At 34.4% G+C, this 21636-nt stretch overlaps 2 protein-coding genes across 10 annotated transcripts; both read right to left on the bottom strand.

The window, feature by feature from the left end:
• Window positions 1–924: 924 nt before the first annotated feature.
• On the bottom strand, window positions 925–8739 carry LOC132268835 (serine/arginine-rich splicing factor SR34B-like). Of its 9 annotated transcripts, XR_009469370.1 has the most exons (16): window positions 8513–8637; window positions 8192–8279; window positions 7741–7806; window positions 7595–7669; window positions 7391–7505; window positions 7251–7297; window positions 7109–7166; window positions 4083–4132; window positions 3896–3952; window positions 3667–3794; window positions 3481–3582; window positions 2082–2288; window positions 1948–1996; window positions 1652–1764; window positions 1325–1413; window positions 925–1182 (listed from the first exon to the last, which is right to left on the bottom strand). XR_009469370.1 is itself a non-coding variant. In XM_059769695.1 (14 exons), the coding sequence occupies exons 2-14, from the start codon at window positions 8273–8275 to the stop codon at window positions 1179–1181; spliced, it is 909 nt and encodes a 302-aa protein (XP_059625678.1). In that variant the 5' UTR covers window positions 8276–8279; window positions 8644–8739; the 3' UTR covers window positions 925–1178. The 9 variants fall into 9 exon arrangements, 3 of the variants coding, with proteins under 3 accessions (XP_059625678.1, XP_059625677.1, XP_059625679.1); XR_009469369.1 differs by having other exon boundaries at window positions 1948–2288; XR_009469368.1 differs by having other exon boundaries at window positions 1652–1996.
• Window positions 8740–10621: 1882 nt separating this feature from the next.
• LOC132268837 (NADH dehydrogenase [ubiquinone] iron-sulfur protein 5-B) lies at window positions 10622–13848 on the bottom strand. Its single transcript, XM_059769697.1, has 2 exons — window positions 13603–13848; window positions 10622–10941 (listed from the first exon to the last, which is right to left on the bottom strand). The coding sequence occupies exons 1-2, from the start codon at window positions 13750–13752 to the stop codon at window positions 10840–10842; spliced, it is 252 nt and encodes an 83-aa protein (XP_059625680.1). The 5' UTR covers window positions 13753–13848; the 3' UTR covers window positions 10622–10839.
• Window positions 13849–21636: the final 7788 nt, after the last annotated feature.

Here is a 21636-nt window from a genome sequence, read left to right as displayed (position 1 = left end):
ACACATATTTGTTTTTATGAAAATAGTGACCTTTCACGGGAGTCCTAAATAAGACATACAATTAAAGGTAAATACAAGATAAAGTATTTTTTATGGCGTAAATTATAACATAAATAAAAAATCTTTTTTTTTTTTATATTTATAAATTATTATTTGGAATACTTTGCAGAAAAAATTAGATAAACATATGATACCAAATGTGGTACCGTCACACGACTTAAATTAGCATGAACACATACTAATTATATCTGACAAGAATGCAAGCTCTCCTTGACTCGTTAAATAAAAAGATTTATTAACTTTTCAGAAATCTAATATACGACTCTAAGGTCTAAGCCATAAGTTTTGGAAATAAGAGATGATCATGGGGCATTGAATCCAGGGACGGACCTACGTTCATATTTTTTTTCTTTTTACAATATATACCCATAAAATATCCTACCTAAAGTAATATGTCCACCCCCTGATTGAATCAAATGGATGCTTGAGAGGGTTTTGAAAAAAATTTGTTTCTTAAATCGGGTGCAGACAGTGATGTGTGATAGTTGGCTAAAAATTAGGGTTTATTGGCTGGATGGTGTCATCCAGAGCTGCAGAAGAGTAAATTCATTCTCTCAAAATTTTCAAGTGTTTTTAAATCCTCCAGTATAATTGTTAACAATATTAAATTCACATTGAAAAAATGAACTAACCCACCAAGGGACCCAAATTTTTTTTTTTTTTTCCCTTCTTACCTCAACAAGCAAGAACACAGTACTTGTCCTTTTGACTTCTAAAAGACTACAACCACGATTTTTTTTTTTTTTATAAATACCTAATCTAAAAGTACAAACTATTGTAAAATAGTAAAATAACACAACATATTCTTTTTGTTCTTTTTTGAAAGAGGACAGAACATATGCAGTGCATTTGGAAGACAACAAATAGTGTCAAGCTCAGAAATTTAACATTCGGTGCATTTGGAAGACGATACGTTCTAATTCTACAAGGAATTCAAAAATTAGTCCAAATGATAGTACGAATCGACTCATTCCATCCACTCTTCAATCTAGATGATCTTATATTATAATAATAATAATAGATGTTCCGATTCTAACCCACAAAAGTAACTTAATTATCAGGCAAACTTCATCCTTGTACACAGCCTCTGACGTCCATGTATCAATCTCGATCATATCTCACCTGTCAAACATAATTGCAATTGGAGCACAGCAACATTTGAGATAGAACAGGATAGATATATACTAATAACAGTCCGAAAAGACAAGTAAGCAATATAAAACAAAAGAAGGAGAAATGAAAATATTGTGTACAGAAAAGTAACCTGGATATACTCTTGCTCCGGCTCCTGCTAAAGCTCTTGTTCCTGCTAGAACTGTGCTTTTTTGGGCTTTTACTTGCATGCTTCACTTGCTGAAAAAGGCAACATAAAGCACACAAAGGCAAGTTTGTATAATTATATAATTATACATTCAATTAGACCTATTTGATATTTATTGTTGATGATACAGTTGCAATTCAACCCACTAAAACTGCCCCAATTCTAGTTCGAAGTGCAAGAATGGGGGCAGTCACTGAAGAACCAAATTGCCAACAGTTCAGTTCATTCAGGTTCCAGAAAATTGTTTAAACCAATAAGAAATTCACTTACAGATGGTACTGGAGATCTGGATCTTGATGGAGATCTGCAAAAGTTCCAGAAACAACCCAATTTAAAATCCACACGTTCCTTTCAAGAACTTTGATTCAAGAGCCGTGATGCCTCTTCCACGTTAGAGTTACCACGATCAAAACGGGTAAAAGAAAACCAATAAATATTTTAGCAGCCCAACAGAGAGAAATACATGAACCAATACAATCCTTACTAAATATATGAACCTATAGTTAAAGATGAAAATCTTAATAAAAGCTTTATAATGCCATTCAAGACACCAGTGGACAGGATACCAAATAAAAACACCAGAAAATCCAGAGAGCATGTCCTCGTAGCTTGGCACTGTTACAAAAGCAATGGTAATTAACACCGCAAATTGAAGGTGGTTCCCATATTCCAATAGCACTTTGTTCACAGCCCAGCTTACCATCGCAATCCATGATCTTCTTTGTCCCCAATCTAGCACCCATGGACATTTGCGACGCTTAATGTACAAACACAGAACCACAAAGGTTTCCAAAGCTGCCCATCTAGAAAACACCATACCTCCACAACCAAAAGAGTTGCAGACATTTGAACCATATCCCATCAAGATCCTAATATGCAATCCCCAGATCGCTGCACATATCCATATCTAAAAAACAAACAAGGTAATTTCATATATAAAGAGGACAGATCAAAAATTGTGACAATCCTGAACGTTTTCTCAGCAGGACATCTGCTAACAGATAAATCATGGATTGAAGCAAGGGGCAAAACAGTAGGGCAATACAAGAACAAGAGTTATATAAGGACACACTTGTTAGTTTAAGCTCGCCCACCCTATGCAAAAGAGCAGGACAATAAAAGAACTAGAATTATATCAAGACACTTTTAGTTTAAGCTCACCCACCCTATGCCCTTGTAAAATAGATGCAAGGAGAATGTTTTCACCACTTCCTCATTTAATTAACCCAAAACAGAACTTGCAATAATAACTTGAGAGTTCAAAATTTATACATCATTACTAAGAGCAATACAGTATGCAGATTGCTCTACCGTCGTCGCTAAAGAATTTGTTAGGCGGAGATATTCTCAATTGCTTGCAAACTCAGAAAATAAGTAATGATGTAAAATAAGGTCAAGCCAATGACACCATAATTTCAAAAAATGCACCAGAATGTTACACAGAAGGTGAAATAAATATCTGGAAAAACCTTTAACCAATCAAAAGTCAAGAAAAGCAGATACATATAACCCAAGCTTCCAAATTCTATACACATGCAAGGTTCAAAGCCCAAGAGGCATTTTCTTTCCTTTATCACTTTGCATAATTGGTTGATAGTGTATGCTACAGCAATAACAAGTTATAGTGTTTCCTTAAAGTACTGTGTAGGATATATAATTAGTGCATGTTATTATCATGTGTGATTTACAAAAACCTTGAACATTAAACCTTGAGTAATAAGTAAAGGCGCACCATTGCGTAGTGTAGCCCAAGCTTGATTGATATCAAGGAATGGTAGGATTAGCCTTACACCATGGAGGCAATTGAACCTATTTCTTATGTACAATAGCCAAATGGTGACATTCATTAAAATGAGCCCCATGAGATACTTCATGAGCTTGCGAGATTTAATATTATCATGTCATAATGGTCACCCATTGCGAGATTTTCATCAAAGAGGTTCCAGAAGACATGAAGAGAAATTCACGTGCAAGCCTGTCAGGAGCTGCTTCCTAACCCACTAACCCATTTGTGAGGCAGCCCCTCACCAAATTGCAGATCGACAGATAGCTCTTAACAATCAAGCAATAACAATAAACAATGACGAAAGAAGGTATACCTTGACAAAGAGCGCGGCCTCGACCCGGAGCGGGAACGAGAGGCAGACCTTGAACGATTTCTAGCAGGTGAACGGCGCAAAGATTTGGCTTTTGGAGACTTGCTGCATGATAATTCACAAAATTAACAATCAACCACCACCCAGAATGCATGTCAGGGTAAATGTTACAATACAGCTTAATTCAACCTCCTGCTCCTGCTTCGACTATAGCTTCGACTGCGACTGCGACTATAGCTCCTGCCTCTTGAATAGGAACTACTACGACTGCGACTCCTTGAATAGCTCCGACTTCGGCTTGAATCATACTCCTTCACCTATAGGCATAGTGATGTTAAATGGAATGCAGATACAATATGCAAGAACATTTAAAAGAATATATATCATATTAATACTAAAAACAGTGTCCAACTCATACACGAATTCTAGCCCGGCCAAAAGCATTCCGAAATTCAGAAGCATCAAGTTTCCTGATCTGTAAACAGGAAAATGAATTCTTGCTTATGCATATATCAAGTTAATGGTAGGAACCTAAAATCATGGTGAAAAACATCTGAAAAAGCCAAATCACTCAGGTAAAGTACTGAAAATGAAGAATAACATACTGCATATTTCATGTCATCATAGTTTGTGTAGTCCACAATCCCCGTCATGCCTGCAAGATGGCGAAAGTACAGACAACATAAGAAGCTAGTCTCACAAGATAAAATTGATAATTCGCATTTACAGTTATGTAATTCCAAACGCAAGGATTTACATAACAAAATAATTGACATCAAATGAAGCCAGGACATTTTGAATACCAGATAAATTAAAGAATAACCTGAAGAGAACTCCTAAAATGCATCATACACATAATATTATTGAACCTAACGGTAGCTTAATCAAAATTAACAGCAAAAAGCGCAACAAAAAAATTCCTGAATTACATATACGGTATACCAAGCAGAAAACAATCAGGTATCTTCTTCTTTTTTTTGGATAAGTACAAAACAATCGAAGTACCTTGAAAACTTCAATTACCAAAATTTCTTCAAATGTTTAATTTGAATGAAGGAATGAATAATTCCTTCCAGTGTACACATATATCTTGACAATGTATATAACACGGGGTTTATTTGGAACAATTTGCTCTCTTGTAATTTTTTATTAATTTAATGTAAAATAGAGGATATAAAGTCATTCTTGTCCAGTTGAGAGACTTATAAGAATGCACACATGAACTGCAGGAGAATTCTACATGTTTAGCACGTGTGGCATGTCCAGTTATGAATAGAATAAAATATGGATGACACCAATTAGTCAAAGATTGTGGAACTGAGCTTTTCAAATTTATAAGGCCAGCAGAACTTAGACAACCGTGCCAATTTATTCATTCTACGTGTTACTGGCCATTCCACGGGAAGGGAGTAGTTTGATTAGTCACTGGCTTTACAATCATTTACTGCAGGAAAAAGCCTAGGGGCAGCGTCCAAGGCAACCCAGACCCCCCCACCTAAACTAAGGGACCAAAAACGTAACACCCATAAGTCATACAGAACCGAATCCATCAGGCAACCTTCCAAGCAAGTGGAAATCAAGGAGAATATATAATTTTCTGTCACCAGAGCTTTACATTAGATATGCATTTATAATTGAGGACTTCTTATTTTTCAATATAACACAATCATAAGCCACGATAGTGAAACAGAACAGTTGAAACCGAACCACAAAAAGGTCAAGTTCAATTCACTTCATCCTGGAATGTTCTTCAAAATCTCCCCAACACGATTTAGATCATATTTATTCCAATTTGATAGTAACAATCAAGCAGAAAGAGAATCAACTTAACGTATACATTTGCATGTACCATGCATAAATCATATCAACGCATAATTACAAATGAACATAAGCTCACCCAACATACAATCAACGAGAGGTTTAAGTAAGAAAAAATTAAAAGGAAGGAAATTAAGGGCAATGATTTCAAGCATTCAAGGTGAGGCCTATTTGGAACCTCGCATTATTGAATTCTGAATCATATTTAATTTAACTTCACGTTTTCTTAAGTCAACAAGCTGTTAAACTAGTTTTGTTTATGTTTAATCAGTTTGAGAATCAAAATATTTTGGTATTTTTAAGGTCTTTATTTGTGGATTGAAGTAGGTTTATGTAGGTGTTACTAGGCAAAAACTCTAAATTCCAAAACTGGTCCAATATATTGCTGATAAATAAAAATAAAATAAAAAATCCAATATATTATATATATAATTAAGATTAAGTGAAATCTATATAATTAATTGAATAAAGCCATAAATACCATTTTCAATTCAACATAGAACACGTTTCAGATTTATTTTTTTTGAGTAATTATGCTCTCTAAGGCTGCAAGACACAATTCCGAGGTGGCTATTGGTGTCATAGCTAGGAATTTTAGGAGCAACTCCCTGAGGTGTTTCTTCTTCTTTTTCTGAGCTCTTCTTCATTTCTTTCCTTATATGCACATTCATACTTGCCATCAGACATTAATGATCACTTCCTCTACAATTAAAAAAACCATAGTTTTGAGAAAATCCAATCCATTCCTCCATCAAGGACTGAACTTCAATCATCCAAAAATTAATCGTGTTCAGCCTTTGAACTTTGCCTTTCTTGCTTGATTATAAACCCAAAACCTTATCCCTTCTCACACCTTTAAAAATCCTAAAACCAAATCAATGCTACATGGACTTGGCCACTATGGTAGGTGTATTAGGTGCAGGTATGTGCCTAAGCACCGAATTTATCAAATCACCAAACTTATAAACCCAGAGACGGCTAAATATTCATGATATTTACTGGTTTTCATATAAGATAGTTTTGAGCACAATTATATGGTAAAAGTGATCTATTGTAGATGCATGTCAAACCAAATTTTTGGGAAGCACATCTCACACCCATGTCCACCATGGGTACATCATGCATTTTTGAAGACTCAATGTAACATAGAATTCCATATTCCAATACTTTTACCACCACAAATTATTTTAACCACATCAAATTCTCTCTTGTAGCAATACACTATCAATATTGGTATCACATCTTAGGTGAGCTTTCCTACACTACAGGGTGCATGTCACACAACCTGAGAAAATGCTAAGATACTATAAGAAAATTATACATCATGTTTAAGTTCCAAGCCAAGACTGGTCGTAACGCCAAACAAATGCAAGCAAATCTGTGCCATGTTTTTTATTTTAGAATCGATAACCCAATCAATAGTAACTTAACTTAGGGCTCTCTTCTCTTCAACGTAATTTTGTATCCGAGAAATTTCAGAGTCCAAAAATAATCTTCAAAGACATCCATACAGAAAGAAGCTATATCATGTAGTAAAGTCATAATAAAGAACCATAGGGCCCTGAAAAAGGAAAATGAAGCACAAAGCTTGAAGTTAAACAGCACACTGACTGTAATTCAACCAATGAGATAAGGCTTTTATACATGCATTACTAACACAATAACACAGCTTGTAAATTTTTCTTTTACAACTTACCCCTCCCACAATGAAAAAGCAAGATAAGGAATAAGGAATAAATCATGTGATAGAGCATACTACCTATTGTCAACATATGAATTAACAACATAAGAATCTAATCTGTCATCATCTTACCACTTCCCTCACGAAAAACTTCAGAGAAACAGACATCACCAGCTCGACGCATGTGATCCTGAATAAAAAAGCATGATTGATTAAATTAAAACATTTTGTGTATGTTATGTAATATGGAATTATCCATGAAGTTCCTGCTCACCTTAAGGTCTTGCCATGAAGCTGAAGAAGGCAATCCAGAGACTATCACTGAAAGACAGAAACAGATGATATCAAAATACATATAAATCAAATGAAGCATTACAATTGATATAGAATGCAAGTATCTTGAGAAATACAAACCACGATATTCAGACCGCCTGGACAACCCACCACGGCCACCTCGACCACTACTATAACTACTACTGTAACGATCTACTGATGATGAGTTTCGACGCCCACCATGTGCAAGCTCCACCTATACAAAAATATGAGTACAATAAATAATAGAGTTCCAGTACAGACAGGTAAAAGATGTTATGTGTCCGCCTCATACATGCAACCTACCCGTAATCTGTGCCCATCAAAATCATAGCCGTCACGGCCACGAATAGCATCTTCAGCATCAGGAGCCTCTTCAAACTGTACAAAAACTTAGACACATATTAGATAGAATAATAAACAACAAACATTGTAAGCATCTCTAGACTTACCTCAACAAATGCATAGCCAGGGGGCCTAGGAGGGATTTTCAAATCAATATGAGCTATCGGTCCGTACTGCAATGTGCACAACAGTCAAATACAAAATAAAAAGATCAAAAATTTCAAAATTAATGTAAACTATAAAATCAAATCCAACACGTTCAGAATGAAAAGTAATCATGTTTGTGGCAAAAGTGGACAAGAAATATAACCCATTCAAGAAAGTAAACTTTTCACGGCATTGATTAATACATATATATACACTTATCTACACTGGCAAAAAAAGTAATTCCTGATTCCACATGGCAATATTTACAAATTAAAGTTAATCTAGCCTGAATTTCCTTAATTGCGTACCCTTAAGCTAAAAACAAGTTTTTCACAAAAAAATAAATATAGCCATACATTGATATATATGTTTTATTAAAGAGATACGGACTACGAACAAAATTGAAATTACCTTGTAAAACAGATCCTCTACTTCCCGCTCACGGACATCACCAGGAAGGTTGCCAACATAGAGAGTTCTACTTGAGCGGCTCATTGTTCTTGTGACAATCAATATCAACAGTGTGAACAAACAGAACAATAACAATTTGAAAGTAAAATGTAAAACATCAAAAGCAAAATTAAAAAAATAAATAAATAAAAATAAAAATAAGAAAGGAACCCTAAGATATGAATAATCTGCCACTGCAGTGGATTGACTAAAACATCACAATTTATTTTCCCTAAAATAGAGAACTAAAAAAGCAGTAATTTGCGATTGGAAAAAGCTTACGAACATATGTTAAGATTGGAGAAAAGAGTCAAAAGACTGAAAGTGACTCCACTTTTTTCAGACCTTCTGTACAAATTTATACTATAATAATGTTTAAACATATACATGATACATAGAGACACGCATCTAACCTGCGAGTAGTTGAAGATCGCGAAATGAGACGTAGAGAACTCGGAAGGTTAGGGTTTCGAGAGGCGCGGGGAACCGGAAGTACAATAATAAAGGTGATTATATTGTGTTATGTAACGTAGGTTATTACGTTGTACTCTGTTAATTTGGATGGAACGTGTGTATCCTGTTTTTACTTCATTGTTATTGATCATTTCTCCCAATTTTTATTTTTACAGTAATACCAAATTATACTTAATATATTTTTTTTCATAAAATAAATTGTAAATTAAAAATATATTATTTTAATAACATATTCTTCATCAAATTTCCATAAATTTACCTTTAGTTCTTTAAATTAATTATTTTAATAAAAACATTACATAGGAGGAGAAAATTTTAAACAAAAAACTTTAAATAATTTCTTAATTTTTCATGAATATACAGCATGAAAAAATTGTATTTTTTATTGAAGTAATTTCTTTTTTATTAATATATTGTATGAAAAAAAAGTATATTTTATCCGGGCAAAGAAGTTTAGACTAATTATAATAAATTTTATTTTAAATAGTAAGGTATTAATAATAAGTTAATCATTTTATAAAATGGATAAATTTGGTAGAAGTTAAACTCTTTTTTTTTTTTTCATTGTTATGATAAATTGATACAAGTAATAAAATTAGGTAAATGGAATAATTAGTATTTAGATAAGGAAAGGACAATAAAGATAGTTTAATAAGAAATAAAAAAATAAATGGGTAAAATTGTCTTTTGTGTTGGTATATCATTAGTTATATTTGCAATAGTTCAGGTTTTTTTCTCTTTTTTTCTTTTTCTTTTTTTTTGTTTTTTCTAATTTACACGACACAATCAAAACAATCGAATTAAAAAAGTAAATTTTTTTTTTTTGTTATTTTACACAAATAATATTTCTCTTGTTCGAACCTAGTGTTGTACTCTTTAAAGTCAAAAAATATATATATATTATTATTAGAACAGATAACACATCCGTCTACACGTCAAGACAAGATTACATGGCATCTTTCACTTTTTTCTTTTTCTTTTTTAGAAAAAAAAAAATTTCTGAATACAAACTATCAATAAAAAATTTCCAATGAAGTGTCTTGTTCTAAGGTGAATCAATTGCAAGCAGTCAAACCCACTTCAGGTCTAGAATTGTAAAAGAAAAGAGAGCATACAGCCATAGGCAGCATACTTACTTGTTCAAGTCGGTCAAGGATCACCTCTAGTTATGCAGTAATTTATTTCTCCTCACATTTTCGTAAGGAACATTCCAACATTTTTTACTATACATTCCAATATTTTCTTACTATGTATCCCAACTATGGTGACGTGCCCATATCTGGAACACTCATTTCAAAATGGAGTAAATGGCACACTATTTCTATTTCACTTGAGGTGATTTTCACCCTGTTCAGGTTGCTCCCTTTGTTTTCAAATTAAAATCTTAAATATGGAGGTAAGGTGCTAGACAACAAAATGTGAAGCTTAAACATTTAGATTAATTACCTTTGAAAGAAAAAAAAAAAAAAAACAGATGACTGGGACGCATTACAAGCTGAGTTTACTTGAATCACTGTAATTAACAACGGAACCCAAAATCATTAATACTACAAGTTCCTTGGATACCCCAACATATTTGATATCATTTTCACACACAAGTTTTGTTCCAACAGAAGGAAATTGCAGTCTACTTTCATAGAATTACCAGAAAACTATCATCAATTAAATGAGTTTTCAGATTGTATGGTAAATTGAACCAACAAGAATCTTATGGCAAAATAACAACGCCATGCGGCCAATGCGCATGCCTCCGAACATGCATCCATATTGGATGCAGCTAACTAAATGAGGGTGACGTTTAACATGATCATTTACCAGAGTTTCATGGCAAAATAAACAAATAAAATTCATGCCCAAATCAAATTATGTGAAAAGCAATCCGAGAAATAGCAAAAAAGGAATGGAAAGGTGTAGGAATAATCAAAACCCTGTCAATGACAGTAAATAATAATTCTGTCCAATGCAAGGAAAAATCATTTGGCTCTGCCATTTTGCACAAAACAACGGAACTCATTCGGGAAAAGATGCAAAAACAGGGTCGTGTACAAAAACTTAACATGCCAGAACAAACTGAATACAGCCAAATAAATGTGTTCTTTATTCTCAAGAGTTCAAGACAAGATCAATTGACTCCGTCAATGAGTTTTTCCTCCAGCATCTCCGCCTTCCTTGGTCTTCCGTGCAGCAGCTCTCAGTTGGCGCTGTTCCTCCTTGTAAACTCGATTCCTTCGTTGAAACTGCAATAAAAATCCATATTTATGTACTGAGAATCAACAAAACAAGCAGGTACCAACCAGCAACAAAGATGACAAGAAAAACTGCATTCACTTGAATTTCGGTCACATCATTACCGGATTCAGTATAAACTAACTTCTTCTGGAAGATTATGAGCACATTCTCAACCAAAAAAATTAGAATGAGGTGCCATGACAAGAACATAGAGTGAAGCAACATCCTAGGCTAAATATTTTTAGAATCATTCCAAAATGTTACATTGTCAAACCCCTTTATCAGCCATAGTTGCCTACCAGGAAAACACCTGAAAGGCATCCAAACTGATTAAAGAAAAAAAGAACAGAGTACAGAACATACCAAAAAATAAAAATAAATAATAATTGTGATAAATAAATCACTAAATAAGTACATTATTAGGCAGATCAGAAAAGGCATCTACTCGAACCTTATCACTCTTACAACTTTTATATTTTGGAAAATGCCACCATCTGTTGCAACCTTACAAAATAAATAAATAAAAAACAATGGACATCTCAAGAACTTCTGTTTCCCATAGTATGGAAATTATTTGATAAGGCAGATGCATGCACCCATGGCCCTTCACCTTAGCTTCTAGAGTGACAGATTGACAGGGGATACCACTCAAGGTCAACAAATATGCCCCTATAGGTGAATGATAATGTGGCCGCATGTGGACATCTTCCTTATTCTTCTCTCTTCACCCTTCTATCCCCTTTCACCGTGTGCAAGGCCCAGGAGAATTCCCACCCCGCATCTCAGTATGATTGCCACCCTACACACCTCTCATACTGGAACCAACTCACTCCTTACCAATTAATTTTTAAGATCCATGCCTTGACTAAGTTGTGCTATAACGGATTTAGCGGGTTACAACCCCTACTTGTAAATAATGGACTGCAACTTTTTACTTGCATTTTAGCAAATGAAATGGTTGAATGAGTTTTTATTGTCAATCACCCATAATTAGGCTATTTACATCCTTATTCTCTAATATTTCTTACATCAGGCGGTTATTGCTGTAGTTAAAAATATTAAATTATTCAAAAAAATTAAAAAAATCCTAATGTGTGTGTAAAGGTCAAGAATGAGTTGCAACTAAAGATGCATATCTAATATCAGTGGAAGAGACCAAGAGTTGTAACCTAACAGTACTTCCTCTCCTTTTAAAGTAGAAGGTCAAGGTTTAAGTCCCTATAGGTTTAAGTCCCATTGATATATATACATACATATATATATATATATGTGATGAGATAGTTGTGGATAATGTGTCTTCTAACATCAAGCTGCCCTGAATCTAATTTTTGTACATAACATTGAAAATGGAATTAACAAATAAATTGAGTTGACAATGACAATGGGTCCACCTTTTCTCACAATATAGACAGTCGTGACCTCTTTTCAGTGTCATCGCATTTCACTTCCTAAGAATCCCCAACATATTTTCATTTTCTTCCTTCATCAAATTTACAGAATTTGAATTAAGGCAGAAGTGCAACTGACTCGTTACATAGAAACCAAATGATCAGCATCTTCCTCCCACTAAATAAATTGTAGTTATTAACAGTTCAGCACACATTTCCCCGTTGCCCATCAAATTCTTTACAAATTTAAATAAGAAAAAGAGTGACATAATGAAAGAAGTGCATAACATTTCACCCCTATAGTTATTGTGATGTAAAATAGTGTAATGCCATGCCACTAAATCTGGTAGCCAATTTCTAATTCTATTACGCCAGGGCAACTGGACTCATTGTTTAAGCCAATCAACTCCATCTGCCCTAAGACGCAAAATTATGTCCATTCCAGTGTAAGACTTGAATTTATTTATACTAGAAAGACTACAGATGCCATGTACATGCTCATTGTCTCGTGTTATCCTTGGCTACGCTTTCTTATCCTTAAATTTCAAAAGGGGATATTGAAAGGGGATAGATTTGATAGCTGTAATTATATCTAACTGTATTTATCCATTCTTATTAGGATAAATACTTTATGGCTGATGTGGCTTCTTTACTTTTTGTTAAGGCAGTATTGCTTCTATTTGGAAACAGACAAATTATATTTCTATCCACAGTATAACTCTTGTTAGTAGTATGACATGCAATAAATAAGGTTTAGAAAAATTTTGGAAGTTAAATGTGATAACACTTCAATAGGGTTTTTCCTTATGGTAACAGTATGGAGAGATTTTTTATTTTTATTTTTTCATTTTTGTGTTAATTTCTAAGATATTTTATGTGATCATTTTTTGCCTCTCTGAGCATTGATTATTTTAACTAAGACCAAGTCCTAACCTGAAAGTAAACCATTCACGGCAAAAGAAATCCCAACCTTAGTTTTCTATTTATTATTACTTTTTTATTTTAACTGTAGAGATGGATCAAGTCCCATTCTTGAACCCCTTAACCTGGCGAATGATACACAGTGTGTGTGACATTACATCACTTAACATGGCAAATTAACAAATACAACCTGGATCGAATTTAGAAATTATCCCAAAACATTAAACCCTAAATCGCCTGGTTCAAATCGAATAATTGGCACAGCAGTAAAGATAGAATGATATTGGTGGTTATAGATGAAGATGAATAAAGAAAATTCGAATCTAGATGTTAAAAAAATTGAGAATAAAAAAGAAAGACCTCTTTGGAGTGGTGGAGGCATTCGAGATAGTCTTCTCGGAGAAGAACGCAGTCTTTGGGCTCCCTGCAACGCGACATACACTCGCTAAAGTCGATCCAAAAATCGTAGCACCTTCCTTTGTTGCCTGTTATCCCCCAACCTGATGCCATCTCTCTCTCCAACAATCACTCTGGTATTGCTGGGCAGAATTTTGTTGGTCCTTGTTGGACGTGTCTAGAGTACAGTACAAAATGCCCGGTTAGGTTATCTCAAATTTAAATAATTTTTTTTTTTATACTCAGGACATATAATTTTGTTTACGGAGTGAGTCGGACTGGACTATTACACACACTCATTAGTCTTCAAATTGAAGAATTTTACTTATTTGGTAAATTTTAAAAATATAAAGAGTGTTTTTTTTAACATCAAAAAATATTTGAACATTTATATATAGCAGTTACCATATATCCCTCTTTAAAATAATAATAATAATAATTGCCATATATCCCTCTTTAAAATAATAATAATAATAATTGTTCACGTTTTCATTTTTGGTTGTTCCAAAATAAATATCACATAAAAAATATTAAATTTCATCTTTTAAATTAAATTTTTAAAAAGGCCTGTTTAATTTTGGAACGTAGGATGCTTTATATTTCTACTCTACGACTATCTGTTTGTTATATTTTAAAGGTTGTAGTGCACAATATACATGTAGGTGTTTTGATAAATTAAGGTGGATGTGGTAAACTAATCAATAATTTCTTATTATGTTGGTCATGAACCAGCTCAATTGAGGATTTGAGAAGTTATTGAAGTATGAACTAATTTAGTATAAGCACAAGTCGCCAAAAGGCACGCCATTTTTAGTGAACTTAATTTTTTAAATGCTCGTCGCATTTTTCACACCAAACCGCCAATCAACTATTTATTACAAATATATTTTTACACTTGCACTGACATTATATGGACATTTTAATAAATTTTTCCAAAATAAAGTGAATTAATATGCAATTAATCTATTATAATTCCTAAATTAGTATGGACATTTTGATGACCCCCTCCCCCTCCAAAAAAAGAAAACTGAATTAATATGCAATTAATCTATTATAATTCTTGAATTAGTATGTACATTTTGATCCCCTCCAAAAAAGAAAACTGAATTAATATGCAATTAATCTATTATAATTCTTGAATTTGTAATTTTGTAACCCCCAAAAAGAAAAGCAAGAAATATATTTATTTACGTACCCTTTTTGCCCACACTTCGCTCCCTCCTTAAGAATGACATGTTACACCAGTATATTAGATGCGAATTATTAGTTCAAACTTCGAGTTAGTAACATGAAATATTTTTTTTATAAAATTAGTAACATGAAATATTTTTTTTAAAAGAAATGAACTATTTTCTGTAAAATATTACTCCGTATTACTATACTATTGGATGGAAGGGTATTTATAAACTCTTGACTTTAAAAAAGAAGTGGGGTTGAAAGTGATAGTTTTTTTTTTTTCTTTCCGAAAGGTAAAATTTTGTGCAGTATATATATGAGAAAATTTACAAAGGGCCACGTTTAGGGTCAAAGTTCAAGCCGACAGCTGAGCCCAAACAGAGGCAAACCCATTCGGCTTAATCAATACATAACGAACCAAAACATGGCCGAAGCAGGTCCATTCATTTCAGTTAAGCAAAGACATTTGTACTTTACGAACCTATGCTACATCTTAGTGTGCAGGAATAAAATAAAATAATCATTTTAACTATTTTTTTTGTTTAATATGTAATTTAAAATAGGAATGATCCTTTTATTAGAATAAAATTTTACTTTTTATAATAAAAATTCATTCAAAAACTAAACCAGTGGAATAGTCATTCCATTCTCAAATAATTTTTTTTAAAAAAATAACTTTTCTAAAAGAAAAATGATAGACCTTCCGACATTAATTGTCGACTATTCTTACGAATACAACGTGGTTGGATTCTATTAAAACTCTTAAAAAAATTCCCGTAAACATCTCTTTCTCTTCAACTCATTCCCAACCACGTTATATTCGGAGGAGTATTCGACAATTGAAGTCGGAAGATATATCACTTCTCTTTCCAAAAAACCCTCATGTTCTAAGTTTTAAAACCACCACAACCACATTCGTCTTTCGCCACTACCACTATTACCACCGCCTTCTACCGTGATCGATTGGTCAATCATACATCAACCTTCGCAATAGCACGAATCATTGTAAAATAGGGCTATTGGTCGGGTAAGTTGAACCACTGGGACTGCGCTAGTTTAAGGCAACCTAAATGTCTAGAATCATTCTTAGAATGATAAGGGGTAATAAGGGTTTGTTTGTTTGTCACTAAACTAGAAATGTAAAGATGCATAAACTAGTAGATTGCAAGAAATGTAAAGAAGTGAGATACAAGTAGAAAAGACTAGGGAGATGAATCCACTACCTACTCTATTAACATGCTAGTATGTGGTTAACTTGGGAAACAAATTAGATATATGGCAATGATATATAGCAATACAAAATTACTACACTATCTCCAAGAATTTCATAGAATCAAGATTTAAGCATAATCCCTCAAAGTTATACATGCTTGACTACCTAAATGAAATTGTAGCTTCACATATTCACTAAGCTAGGGACTATCAAACCCCTCAATAACTATGGTGATAGCACATGGAGCTAAGAATCAAGAATAAATCCATCAAAGGGGGACCCTAAGCTATGGATTAACAAGATTCTCAAATACATACCAATAAAAACAGTTTCACAATCTTGTTTCCATTGTCACTATGGAAATGAAAGCAATACAACCATGAGGACATACATTCTAAGAGAAGATAATATATTCAACATGATCATTTAGAAGAATTTATATTCATTACATCAAATACAAGCTCTAGACCATGAAAGTGCCATATATATACATATTTCCCAAGATTAAACAAAAACTAAGACATGCTTACAAAGTAGGGTTTCATCACCTCCCTAGATAGGGAGTTAGTTACCCATTGCCAAGCTAGAAGAAGGAAGAAGCTCCATCTTCATGGCCATTTTCGTGCAACCTTCTTGGAGCTTGAAGAACCCCTCCTTTTTTTGCTCTCTTCTCTTTCCTCTATCTTGCAAAAATGTAGCTTTGATATGTGTGGCCTTCCTTGCCTTATCTCCTTCAACAAAGCTCTCTCTCTCCTCCAAAAACATCTCCAACCATCTCATAAAGAAGTAAGTAGAAAATGAGGAAACCAATGCACAAGTGGCTGCCAAAATGAGAATTCCCGAAGGCAATTCTGCCCCAAATTCGAGCACTCTAAGCAAGGCCTCGAGCACTCGAAAATGGAGCAGATTGCTCCATGCTTGCTTTGATTCGCCCGGACCTACTTTGGTAAAATAGTCATAACTTTGCTCTCCGAACTCCGAATGACAAACCGTTTGAAGATTTGGAAATCTGATTTAGAGCTCTAAAAACTTTATGTTTTGGTGGAGATCTAATTCTCAAGTTTGATTGGTCGAAATTGAAGAGAAAGGCAGAAATTCATTGCTGCTAGGCAGTTCTGAGCACCTCTAATAAGAAGATCATAACTCTCTGCTCCGAACTCCGAATGATGAACCGCTTGAAGATTTGGAAAGCTGATTCAGAGCTCTAAATCTTTAATGTTATGAGGGAAGTCCAGTTCTTGAGTTTGCTAGGTCAAAAATGGCGACAAAAGTCAGGTTCCACTGCTGCCAAGCTTCAGCATTGTGCCTCTCTAATCCAAAATTTCAACAAAACATCATTCTTGCTTCTTTTAAGCCAATGAACCTGAAAAAAAACAAAAATGCACAAATGAAGATAATCTACATAGCAAAATCAAATAATGGACTTAACTAATGCAATTTAGGGCGCTTGAATATATAATATTCGGCGCTTATCACACCCCCAAACTTACATTTTGCTAGTCCCTTAGAAAAACAAAAATGAAAAACTTGATGGAATGAAAAAAAATGGGAATGCTAAAACAAAAATATCAACCATGGCGAAAATAAATATATACATATCTCAAATACAACTTGAAACAAACAAAGAGCTGGAGACGGGGTCATTGGGAAAACTACCATGCATATATGAAACATTGATACAAAAATTGACAAAAACCATTTCAACATGCATGCATCAACATCATCGTCCATATAAATAACTCAATTGTCATCTCTTAAATGGAAATCAACTCTACTTCAGTGAAAGTGAATTGGATTTTCAACATGCGGCTTTTACTTTCTTTTCCAATTCCAAGGCACAAGTTTTCAAATCATTGAATTCCCCTTTAAATGAAATCCCTAAGGCATGATTTTATTTACAAGACAACTTTTGTTACCTGCTAACAATTTATTAAAGCTCAAAAATGAAACATAGAATGGTTGTGCAGTGCTGAAATCCATTAAGCTTTCTAACCAACCTATGTAGCAAGCGTTAGGCCAACAACTCCCAAACTAGATGACTTTAGGGTGTTAAGTGTAGAGACACTCCATAGGGCTTAATAGCTCAAGTTGGAAAGGCTACGAACTCCAACGAACCATGTTTATTACAATTTTTTTTGAATGACCGTGCAATGTTTAAGTCCTTTAAGCTTTCTAACCAACCCCTGTAGCAAGCGTTAGGCCAACAGCTCCCAAACCAGATGGCTTTCGGGTGTTAAGTGTAGAGACACTCCAAAGGCTTAATAGCTCGAGTTGGAAAGGTTACGGACGTCAACTGGTCATTATTTTCTTTCCTTCTCATTTTTTTTTTTTTTTAAGACAACTTAAATCATGCCAAAGATATTCATCTATTAGGTTCATCAAATCAGATTAACTAGGCCAAGGTCAAGGTCGATTAAGTTGCATGCCTCAAAGTTAAGTTTCCAATGTGCATCTGTGCATTGTGAAGCTTAAAAGAGTGTAAAGTCCAGCAAGAATCTAACTGAGACATTTATACAGATTACTTTGAATCCACATGATCATTTCAACTCAATTTTTTTTTTTTTTTATTTTCAAAAATGTCAATTGCTTCTATACACAAGGTATTAACCATATGTTTCGTCTCCGACAAGTGTCAAGTTATACTATCATTGCTTAGCAAAAATTATGAAACCAAAAATGCATATATGCACCCCTAAACTTGAATGTCACATTGTCCTCAATGTGAGAAGACAAGTAAATGAAAATAAGAGCAAAGAAGGTAAAAGAACAATATTACCAAGTGGAGTGACGAATGCAAAAATATCCATCGATGTGAATGCGCAAACGCGTCCCCCAAACTTGGATAGGAAGACCTGTCAAAACATAACTACTATACACATGTAAAAGCATAGGCTTTTAAGAAAAATCAAAACAGAAATAAAAACAGTCACATGAATGAGATGGCAAGATAAAAATCCAAACAAAACCAAAAAATTTATGTATTTATTTATTTAGTAATATTATTATTAGTATTATATCTATATATATATAAATATATATGTATATATATATATATATATTTTAAATTTTAAAATTTAGCTTCTCTTTTTTTTTCTCTTTTTTTTTTTTTAGTAGTAGTAGTATTATTGTTAATGGAGGTTGCATGGTGAAGGAAAGTGGGTTGGGGTGAGGGTTGGATGGTGGGTTTGTGGTTGGCCGAGAGGTGGAGTTGAGGAGATGGGTTGAGGATGGATGCCGAGAAGAGAAGAGTGGATGGAGGGGTGTGTGGTGAGATGGTGAGTTGATGAGAGAGAGAGAGTTGGTTTGGATGTGGGAGCTTGCATGCATGATGGGTGGTTTGTTTTTGGTTGTGAGTGGGAGAGAGATTGATGAAGGTTGCATGGTTGGCATGGTTTGTTGTAGAGGGGTTGAGGGTGGTGGACAAGAGGTTGGAGTTGGCTGCGAGGTGGAGTTGAGGAGATGGGTTGAAGATGGATGCCGAGAAGAGAAGAGTGGATGGAGGGGTGTGTGGTGAGATGATGAGTTGATGAGAGAGAGAGAGTTGGTTTGGATGCGAGAGCTTGCATGCATGATGGGTGGTTTGTTTTTGGTTGTGAGTGGGAGAGAGATTGATGAAGGTTGCATGGTTGGCATGGTTGGTGGGGTTAGTGTGTATGAGTGTGATGTGCCGAGAGGGTGTGTGCAGGAATTTCGAGCACTCTAACAGGAATTGAGAGTGCTCGAAAATGAGGCAGTGGCTGCAAATGAAGGGCTGAAAATTTAGAGCACTCCAAATGAAAGCTAGAGTGCTCTAAATGAAGGCAGTAGGCTCGTGATTTTGGTGTTGAACTTTGATTGCAGCTGCAAGGAATTTCGAGCACTCCACATGGAAATTGGATTGCTCTAAATTGAGGCAGTGAGCTATGATTGATGCTTTGAAAGCTGCGAGCACTCAAATGGGAAATGGGATTGCTCAAAATGAAGACAATGAGCACAGTAATAAAGTTGCTCATGATGGAAATTGAATGTTGCAATATGAAGGCAATGAGTTTGCATGGATGATTGCAACAAAGAAATGTAACATGGGATGCATGGACTCAAATTGGATGAATGAATGCATGAAGTTATGAGCTCATGGCTGCAATGGAATTCCTATGAAGGAATGAAAATTGCTTCTCTTTTTTTTTTTTTTTTTTTTTTTAAGACAATGTTTCAAGTTCATGAAAATTTATTATTATTATTATTATTGTTAATAATAATAATAATAATGCAAAATTTTTGCATAAAAGTATATATGTTTTTAACTTGAAGCATTGCAACAAAATTTAAACTTTGCAACATCATGTCATTCGAATGCAAGGCTGACAAATTCAACTATATACCTCATTGCAATGCATGGAAAAATTAGAAAATTTTTCAAACTGTGCAATTTTCCGCCCATAAATATATGAATGAAATTTGGGAAAAATTTTGAGACCTTGCAACTACTCTCTACTGCATGAATGAATTTAAGAAACTTTTCAACTTTTTGCAATATCAATATAATGTATGGATGATTTTTAGGAATCATGATCCAACTATGCAGGAAGAGGAGAGGCTATGCATGTGAGGGCCAAGTCGAAAGTCCGAGAAAATTGCCCGATAGAGCCAGAAACTTCCGGGAATGAAAACAAGAGTTGAGAAGGTCTAAGAAGCCGGTCTAAAATTGTGGAACACAACTAAAGAGCATTCCAGAAAAATCAAATTTTTGGTTTTTCGAAACCATTTCCCAGAAAATTTCAAGGCTCAGGCAATGGAAAGGAGGTAGGGAAGCTTGGAACATCGAAAGAATTTATTCCCTTACTTTGCTAAATTTAATGTCGATAGCTAGACGAACCAGGATCGGGATCCATTGAAGAGATGGATCCTTAACGCTCCGTATGTAACTTGCCTCCTTCATATGGTCTCAAACTTGGATCAATGAATGGTGAGGGAATTTGATCCTTCCGAAGAGAAACAAGTTTGGCCTTAGAGGATTTGAGCATCGCTTTTAATCTTACTTCTTTTATTTTCAGATTTAAGCAAAGGTGTTGCTTGTTCAAGATTATGGAGGCTCGTTGAATGTCATTGTCTTGACTAACAATGGGAGGATCATGACCTTTCATATTTGCAATCTCCAATTCATATACCTCATTGTACTCAAATGGTTTGTTCATAAGTTGAGTATCATGGACAATGATTCTAGATTGGGCCGGAATGATTGGAAGAATTTCCAGCAACTTGCCAACATTCTCCTTACCCTTGTCCGGTGGTTCACCTTCAAAATGTTGAGGTAACTCCGGTGAAGAAATGGAAGGAGATGGACAATCCCAAGATAGAGATGGATTTGGTGCTTCCCATAAAGGAGAGAAAAATGGTGATGGAATATCAAGCAAGGAGTTGACTTCCCGAATGGATTTGTCCACACCAAAATCCTCAAAATCAAAAGGGACCAAGCAAGCATGTAGGGGATCCTCCATTGAAGGAGGTGGGATTGGATTTTGAATGTGTTCATCAGCAATAGTGATTTCAAAACACTCATTGTCATTTGAAGGAAGTTGCACAGCATTGAAGATATTGAGCTTAACATTCATATTCCCAAAAGAGATATC

The sequence above is a fragment of the Cornus florida genome, unplaced genomic scaffold (genome assembly GCF_030987335.1).
Source record: "Cornus florida cultivar Cherokee Brave unplaced genomic scaffold, ASM3098733v1 CherokeeBrave_3.0.0_Hap2_Chr08, whole genome shotgun sequence".
Lineage (NCBI taxonomy): Eukaryota > Viridiplantae > Streptophyta > Magnoliopsida > Cornales > Cornaceae > Cornus > Cornus florida.
The sequence above is the reverse complement of the archived record's forward strand: the minus strand, read 5'-3'. Positions and strand labels throughout refer to the sequence as shown.

Excerpts from the sequence above, each read along its gene's own strand:
- LOC132268835 (XM_059769694.1), bottom strand. The coding sequence starts at position 8,619 with ATGTATATGTTTAAACATTATTATAGTATAAATTTGTACAGAAGGTCT. Across the intron at positions 3,953-4,082 it reads ATGATGACATGAAATATGCA|ATCAGGAAACTTGATGCTTC; the intron begins GTATGTTATTCT and ends TCCTGTTTACAG. Across the intron at positions 1,414-1,651 it reads CCAGATCTCCAGTACCATCT|CAAGTGAAGCATGCAAGTAA; the intron begins GTAAGTGAATTT and ends TGCCTTTTTCAG.
- LOC132268837 (XM_059769697.1), bottom strand. The coding sequence starts at position 13,752 with ATGGCATCAGGTTGGGGGATAACAGGCAACAAAGGAAGGTGCTACGAT. Across the intron at positions 10,942-13,602 it reads GCCTCCACCACTCCAAAGAG|TTTCAACGAAGGAATCGAGT; the intron begins GTCTTTCTTTTT and ends TTTTTATTGCAG.